The 8,882-nt window shown below is 40.3% G+C and overlaps 1 protein-coding gene across 1 annotated transcript; it reads right to left on the reverse strand.

Annotated features, from left to right (window-relative positions):
- Nucleotides 1-7,949: 7,949 nt before the first annotated feature.
- Nucleotides 7,950-8,600, reverse strand: LOC104273471 (cytochrome P450 1B1-like; the record flags this gene model as incomplete). The annotated part of the gene is made up of 1 exon (XM_009868812.1): nt 7,950-8,600. A coding segment is annotated over one exon (651 nt), but the record flags the coding sequence as incomplete, so codon positions are not given.
- Between the last annotated feature and the right edge of the window lie 282 nt (nt 8,601-8,882).

Genomic DNA, 8,882 nt, shown 5'->3' on the forward strand with positions numbered 1-8,882 from the left:
TTTTCTAGTATCATTGCACCACTGAGGATATTCTGTAGCTTAATATGTCTGTTTCTAAGCAGGGCAGACCTGAATATCTGTCTCCAGCACATGGCAAGTAGTAAAGGAGGGACAGGGTGCATCAATAACCAGAACAGTAGGTGTTCAGTGTAAGCAGGCTACCTGGGCCCTCTAGTCAGTGGGGATAAAAGGATGGATGGATGAACTGCCATTTGCAGGGCCCTGTGCCTCTGTTTTAATCAGTTACAACCTGTGGTCCCTCAGGTGCCATGAGAAGCTGTTGTACCTGGGGATGGGACAAATTAGCATTAGCAGCTGCTCTCATTCTTTCTCCTCCATGTTTCTCTAGCCTGTCGTTTTAATATTTCTCCTCCTCTGCTGTGTTCTCCCTCTCACTTCTCAACTGCCCCAATTATCCCTATGCTTATTCACCTATCCATATAGAATCTTCTTTGCTATTGAGCCTGAAGAAAATCTTCTTTTATTAGCATATGATCAATCCTTGCTGAATTTCCCCAAAAGGTACCTATTTAGAAAAATAAAAATAAGTGCATATGACTTAAGTTCAGTAAAATAACTGACTAGAATTATCTTGCCAGATAGAGTTGTGTGTATTTCAGGAAAATATTTGAAGGAAAGAGAGGGCTGACAAATCCTCAAGGAGAAACTTATTTATAATTACATGAAGACCTTGACTGAATATGAATGAAGGATGCAGGAAGCTATGCTGACTGGATCTTTTCTAGAAAAAAATGTTGCGGTCTAATCAGAGGCTATAAAGAGAGCTGAAGAAGTCCAGTCACTTCATTAACTGACTTCTCATAAACCATAGAAGAAAGCACCTGCTCTCTTGAGAGCAAATTTTCTCTTTAGTATCCAATTCTTATGTGTTTGTTCTGCTTTCATAATTTCAGCCTTTCAGACAGTTGATGGAGCATCTATTTATTGCAAGAACTTCCCTGAAGGCTTCGGTTGTGCTGTATAGTTTTATGGTTTTATACCCAATGAAAACTACTATATGTGCCTAACTCTGGCAACAGGCTAGAGCTATTTACTCAAGCAGGAAAGTGTTGTATTAGGGTAAGAGCTTGTGAAGATAAGAAAGGAATCTTTCTGGCTTTCAATAAGGCATGAAGATATTTGAAAGTGTTGAATAGTGAATTGTCAGCCAAATGCTTTGAATTCTGGCTCTGCTGATGGCTGCTGCTGCTGGAATTAGTACCTTATTCTTGAAAAGCGGGAGATTGTATTGTCAGTGTGCTGTGGATTTGTGTGCACAGATGCTGACTGTCTAGTGTTAAGGCCAGCAGGAACGGGGTGGGGGTTTTTTGCACAAGATTTCTGTTCAAGCATAATGTTGCTGGAAGATCTGCCTTGCAGTTCTCTGGGGAACCTTCTTAATTTAAATATGTATCTAAACCAGATATTTTTGTTTTCCCCTCCTCTATGGGAATTCATCCATGTTTAGTTTTGTTAGATGCTTTCTGTGATGCTTCTGAGCAAAGCCAGTTGGCCGATCTGCTCACGGTGGCTCAAATGCTTGTCACATACTTGGAAGATGCAGGCTTGGCAGGATGTTGGGCACCTGAGAGAAAGAAAGAAAGCTCATCCAGGGAAAGCTGGTGAAAAACACTTCCCTTTTGTTCCTGTGCCACCTGGAAGTGTTGCCCAGAAAGCTTCCCTGCAGGGCATATTCTGGACTGTAGGTACAGCTCTTCCTTGCTTCTGCCAAAACCAGAAAGATGAATGTAGTTATGTCTTGGGACAAGTTGCAGCACAACACAGTGTCCCAGCACATACATGAATGATGGGAAAGAAAAGGAGTCTTGCTACAATGAGACAAAAGTTCATTAAGGAATCTTGCTTTTCATAAGGGTAATTATTGTGAAGTCTGACTTTAATTTCTGGTGGCTTTTTTTTTTTTTACTTGAATTGAGCTATTTCAATTTCTTGAATCACAAAAGAATAATAGCTTCACAATTTATGGTGTGGGTTTTTTATCTGTAGAGTGAAAAAGTATAATTATGTAAGATATATACAGTAGAATTAAATTTTCAAACTGCAGCTTCTAAGTTTTTCACAGAGTACCAAGTAGAAAAGAAGCACGGAGTATTGTTTCATGCAGTTCTGCAGATGATTGCAGAACACATTGCAAATAATCCTTCTTTGTGAAGTCTTAAAATTTGTCTTAAATCTTGATTTCTTACCAGGAACAAGGGTGTCTCACACCCCATCTCTTCTTCAGTCATCATGAGTAGAGTAGTCCAAATGCAAGGTGTTCTGTTATTCTTAGCACAGAAAACATGATTAGGTGAAGTCCCATTTGTTGTCCGGAGAGGATTAGAAGCCTGATTTTGCTTGATAACTGTTGCGCTCTTACCAGAGCTCAAGTTGGGAGAAGGGAGGCTGTAGAAATAAAGTCTACTTTTGTAGAACTGCCCTTGCCAACAAAAGGTGATTCATCACTGAAAATATACCAATAATGTCAGAGGATAAAAGCAATTCTGGATCATCATGCTCTATACATGTAATTCTTTCTCTAGGGGATATTGAGTAACCCTAGATACAACTGAAGACTTAACTGCATAGCATGGGAATATCCAACTCTTGATGCAAACCTCTCCCTGCTCAGCTCGCTCAGATAAATGACACTGACCAGCTCTGAGCAGATCCTCCAGACCAGTAGTGATTTCGTCAGGTGTAGAGCCTGCTCCTTTTCTCACTCTGTCTCAATATTGAGAGGAAAATTTCCCCAAAATGTGTTTAGCATGGTGCAAGAATTGAGACTCTTGTTTGATTTGCTTCGCTATAGCTTTGTCCTTTTGGGCTGGAGCAAAATCTGCTCTTAAGTATTGAAGGGCAAGGCAACACTAACAAAACAAAGAATTTTTTGGTTAGTGGAGCAGTGCGGAAAGTTGGCAGAAAAGCCTCAGAGGAGGGCCATCAAGGCCTCAGCTATTGCCATTGTAAATGCTCAAGGTTTGTGCTTAACAAACTTTTTGTTTGTTTGTGCTTAACAAACTGTTTGTACTTAACACTGAACCTGTTTTCACTTGACAGTTAAGTGAGCCAGCCTGGTATGAGTACAAGTGACTGGAACATGAAAAACCTCAGCTGCAAAAATGTTTTTTGAAACTTGAATCCTGTATCTTGTCTTACACTGTATACCAAAGTAGTGCCAGCATTTGGAATCCAGCCCTTTTCTTCACCCATTAAAAAGCCAGGTCCACTGTCACCGTTATCTCAAGCTGAATTCGTTGTGTGAGCAGATGAGAGATCAGAATAAAATTTAACCAAGCTAGAGATGCAGCAAAGGCAAATGTTAACTGTTCGCTTTCCAGTGCTAATTCCTCAACTTTTCTTGGGTAAAATTCCCCAGTTGCTCTGTGTCAATAATCTGAACCAATTTGCTGCAAACAGATCTATGCATCAGTCCTTGCCACTCACAAAAAGTACTGGGTCGGATGCCAAACCAGTTGAAATTTGTTGTTGTGAATTTGCATTCAGTTGCATTGTGCCGTGACTATGCTGGTGCCGATAGGTGTTGCACAGATCTTGGTCTGACCCCCTCTAAGACCCGCTCCTCTTTCTAGCAGCCTGTGCTTCTCAAGTTCTGTTGAGTTTTATTTCTTATTGCTACATTATGGCTATTTATTTCAGTAGCTCTGAACTGACTCATGCTGAAGCCAGCAAGTTTAATTATTGGCTTCACGAGGAACGTTAGGGTACAACTTGAGAAGTATAAACATCTTCCCTGTCAACTCTGCTAGCTCAGCCTACTTGGTTCCCCTCATTATGGAGTGGAGTGGTCTGACAGCTACTGGTTTTCCAAGAAAGGTACACTTGTCCTAAATTCTCCCTGTGCTTCCTGTTTCTGCGGAGGGTTTTTTGGTTGTTTTGAGGGTTTTTTAAGCCCTTAACTTGAATAAAAGATATTAGTAAAATTCTGAGAGATGGACCAAGTGTGCACACATGCACAGAGAAACCATGAGGTAACATGTGGCTTTCCTGACTCATTTAGATCACTGTAACCTGAGAAGATGTTAAAGGAAAAATACAGCTACTTCACTTGTTTGTGCTTTATTTCATGAAGAATGAGCAACATGTATTTGTCTAGTACTGCTATGGCAACATCTAGTCACAGGTTGATGAGGAAGGCAGTGACAGTGCAAGCAAAAAATCTCATGAGATCCGCATGACTTGCTTTTAAATGTGACCTTGCCTAGTTTTGAAAGTGATAATTTTTCTACCAACTGCTCCAATGAAACAGATGGAAAATGCAAATATAGAATAAAAATTAAAAAAAAACACAAAATACCACACCACTTTGCTGAGTTAGCCTGACTCTATTTAACACTTGGTACTGGCTTACAGTGGGAAATCAGAAACTTTTTGTTCCCTACTTGGCTGATACAAATAGTATTTGTAGTAATCTAGAAGAACCTCTCCAAAAATGCTTTCTTCATGCCAACTTCTGGCTGCATCAGCACTGCATCTTTTGGCACTAAGGGAGCGGGTTTTGCTATAAAAATGTGCCTGTCAGCACTGAAGAGGGAGTCTAGACATCAGCTGTAGACAGCTGATAAAGAAGAAAAATAGCTAGAAGCAGGACAGTGTGGCAGCATCTCCTGACACTCTGTGAAGTTGTTCTTGGCTTTTACCCAGGGAGGACACCTTTCTGTATCTATGCTGTGGCCCTGCGGTCAGCCCCAGCCACATATGCACTGTATGGAGTATCTTTGGACACTATACCTACTCCACAGGTCCTAAACTGCTTCTGGGGTGTCTTTGTAAGACATCGTCAACTTGTGCTCCCTCCAATTTTACCAGCTCAGCCAGTACTTAGAGGAGTACACAGGGAGAAAGGCCAGCTAAAAATATCCCGCATCAGGAGGGAACTACTGCCAGTCAGCCTGCCCAGCCTTCTGTCCCACCCAGCTTTTGTTCCGCATCCTCGGGGTTGAGGAAAATGTGAAGGTCTTTGTTAAGAGGTCTCTGAAGTAAGCAGGCTTGTGTGGTAGAGCGGGAAGCAGAAGACAAAAGGAGGGGTAGGGGTGCTGCTGCATCATGAGGAAATGGTTTGTGTATGTGACAAGAGCCACCCTTCACCGCAGGATTGCCTTGATGTTGTGAGAAGTGGCACGGCAAGGGCACGTTAGGGCCTGTGTGGCCCCGAGGTTTCCTTCCTGGCACTCCCAACTATACACCAAGGCCAAACCAGCGCAAATGGGTCCCAAGGGCAGTGGTAGGGATCTGGTATCAGGAGTATATAGATGCCAGCACTAGATGTAGGAGGGAAAAAAGAGCAAAGAAAACCAGTCTGCGAGCTTGAAGGGACATGAAAATAAAGTGAAATGCTGGAGAGAGGAACATAGCATAGGAGATTGTGCAGGCAGAGGAGAGATTAACAGGTACTAGAAGAAAGCAAAACAGATGAGAGAATTCAGATTAATGCTGAGATGAGCAGCAGGGAATATTCTTCGCAAGGAGCATGAGGAAGTTGAACGCAAATGGCAAGGTGTAAGCAAGCAGGCAGACCTGAGAAGCTGTAAGAAAAACTTCAAATCCAGAAATAGGAAGAAGGGGAAAAATATATGAACAAATATCTAAAATAACAGTGCTTTCCAAATCAGAAATAATTTTGTTTATCTTGATGTTAGAAAGCCATGCATAATCTAAGCAAAGGCAGTGTAAGAATAATTTTATTTAGTATTCTGGTAACACAGTGATACATCTCAAAATGACCATAAAAGTTAGCTTGCTGAACAACTGCATATATTCTAAATGGGTGCTACTGAATTTGAGTAACTTCACGGATTATATGAGGCATTGTTTAACCAGCAGCTGACAGATGTGAGCAGTGTGAATGGATGTTGCATTAGTAGCCAATGCATAGTTAAAGATTTTGGAAAAGTACAAAATTGCAAACCCCATTTTTATTAAAATATGAATCGGTGATCCTTGTGTTGGAATAACTATTCAGTTGTAGGTTACAACCTTTACTTGTTTATTTTTTTAATATCAGTACTTACAAAGGTACAAAGAAAATAGTCTTGCTAGCGTTTGATCTGATGTAGATCTCCATATGAAAATGCTGAGTATCTGATAAAGCTTTTCACAGGTACAGGCTAAGTTCTGGGATATCACAAACTTGTACATAATTCAGAAAAACACCTGAGGTTACCCCTTGTGTATGTAACAGAGCTCTAAAAACGACGATAGATGCCATATGAAGTCAGAGACTTTAAGCAGGTACGTTAGTACTGTGTGGCGTTATGGAGCAGTACTTCTGGGCTTGATTCAGGTTTTTAAAATCAGTAGTGAGGCTTCTACTTCAGAAAATCAGGATTGTGTCGTTAACCCAGCCCTTCCCAATGTCAGTATGGATTCTGTCAGTGCTGCCAGTGTGACTAAGACCGGCCATCTATGAGAAGACCCAGTGCAAACCTTTACTTGCTTAGGTCTCAGCAGAGTTACTTTACTGTGCAGCACTGCACCCTTATTTTTCTAGCTCAACTAACACCTTATTTAGTACTAGGCTGAACGCAGCAAGTCACATGAGGTACTCTCATTTCTGATGGATTTCACATGTATTTGAAGGTCTGCAGCTTCCACGAAGTGCCCAACACTTTTCTAAATCAGGCACTTCCACAGAGTTGTTTGTTTTTTAGAGAAATATGTGCAGCTTTGTGTACTCAAACATTAGCCAGAGGTTTGAGGTCATGAAGTTTTTCTTTAAAATAATAGTTTGGGGTTGTTTGCGGTGGTGTTTTAATTTTTATGTCCTTTGCCTCACAAAAATTTTAAAACTACTTTTTCTTCAGTTAATGGGTACATTAATTAGGATGTGTAATGTTAGTTTTCCTTCAGAGACTTTATTCCAAGCAAATCGTACTAAAAGTACATAGTTGGCTTTTGGATATACTATTTAACTCAACAGAATGACGGGTGAGCATGGATATGTTTGCTGTACACTTTACTTGAGGCTTGCAGCATGTAAGTTTTAATATAAACTCCCCGAGTTCTCACTTCTAAATACCTTGGCCCATGTAGATTTTACTGGACTTACCTATGTGCCTAGGGACAGGGATATTAACTCTTTGCTAGAGAAATACGAAGCTCAGCTATACTTTTATAAAACTTCCTAATATCTATATTGTTCATGAATATGCTAACGAACATATTAGCATTTGGTTTGTCTCACCCTTGCCATTTGGTGATGTATCAAATGTGATCTTTTGAAACTTAATGAAAAGTTACTATATTAGGACATTCTGTTCATTCTCATAGAATATTGATTTTATTTTCAAATGTGCTTATAAGCAAGTCTGGTTTTTTAGTCATTTCTGTAAACACTTTGGAATGCTAAAAGCAAGACACTACATTGTCATTTTACCAAAAATCATCTGAATATTTATTATTGAGGCATTAATGTATATCCCAGCAGTCACAATGCAGAAGCCACCATGTGCCTGTGGCAGTTTCCACTACAGTGAATTCAGAGGCAGTCTGCAGTGTTCTGAGCAATCTTTTTTTTTTTATTTTTTAATACGAGATTTTACTTTGGGATGTGGAGTCACTGAAGGCGAACTGGGAGTTAAGGCATAGCACATGGAGGCATGGAAAGGGCTGTACAAACAGTTCCTGGAGATGCTCCAACCAGTGAGTAGTTAAAAGGCGCTTTACAGTGGTGACTTCTGTGAACAAGCTAGAAAAGAAAAGGCTTACTTTCAAATTGCATATGTTTTATCATTTAATATATTAAATTGTTCCCCTGGCTCTCCTTCTAGAATTAAAAAGAAGACTGAATTATGTCTTGTGCAGTTTTCCCTACTGCTCTTATAACTTGTAATATTGGCTATTTTCTGAAAAGATCACCAGAACAAACTATAAATTATTTAAGTCTAAAAAGAGAGAGGGGGATTATCTTTTGATGCAAGGTTTGATACTTAGGCATTTGCTGACAGCTGATTTTCACTGGCTGCTTTCTCTGCTTGCAGTCTTTGGACAGCCTGATCGAGCAAATCCATAGTATCTCTAAGCGTAACATTCAAGGTAAATGGCTTAGGTTTAATGGTCAGCCCATAGGTAAAGTCCATTTTAGGGTCCTCATTTGGATTAGCAGTAAAATTGCACTGATGCACCAGGATGGAGGTAAAGAGAAAGAGCTGCACCTTGGATAACTCCTCTCCAATACACCGACGTTTCCCCAGTGAGAAAATCATCACGCTGCTAGTAAGATCTTTATTGATGAATCCGTTCTCATCCAGGAATCTTGTTGGATCAAAATCCTCAGGGTTGGACCATTTTGCTGGATCATGATTCACTGACCACTGGTTAACAAAAATCACCGTGTCCTTGGGAATGAGGTAGCCCATTATGAAGGTGTTGGTAGTGGTGGCATGTGGGATAGTAACAGGCACAAAGCTGCTGAAACGCATGGATTCATACAAGAAAGCCATGATGTAGGGCAAGTGAGGCTGATCTTCAACACAGGGCAGACGGTTTCTTCCAACGATCCTATCCACTTCTTCTTGCATTTTAGCCTGCACATTTGGATACCTGTCATTTAAAGTAAGATGGTGTGTTTGTACATAACACTTTCAGAAGATTTGCTTAAAATTAACCCCTGCTTGAAACGTTTCTCACAGAACCTCATCCTTACCCTAAATAATGTAGTTTGAGGAAATTTTAAATATATTGTAGGAACGTGTAGACCTTGATGGAAAACTTTGAGAGAAAAATCCTGACTTCCCATGTGATGGCATAATTTTAGATTTGGACAGTTTTCACTTGAATATCATGTGTAACTGATTCTCAACAGAAAAAAACCCCAACAACCCAACTTAAAATGTGCTGAAACTGAATATTCTGATCCAACT

Source organism: Apaloderma vittatum, unplaced genomic scaffold, assembly GCF_000703405.1.
Source record: "Apaloderma vittatum isolate BGI_N311 unplaced genomic scaffold, ASM70340v1 scaffold17064, whole genome shotgun sequence".
In the NCBI taxonomy this organism is placed as follows: domain Eukaryota; kingdom Metazoa; phylum Chordata; class Aves; order Trogoniformes; family Trogonidae; genus Apaloderma; species Apaloderma vittatum.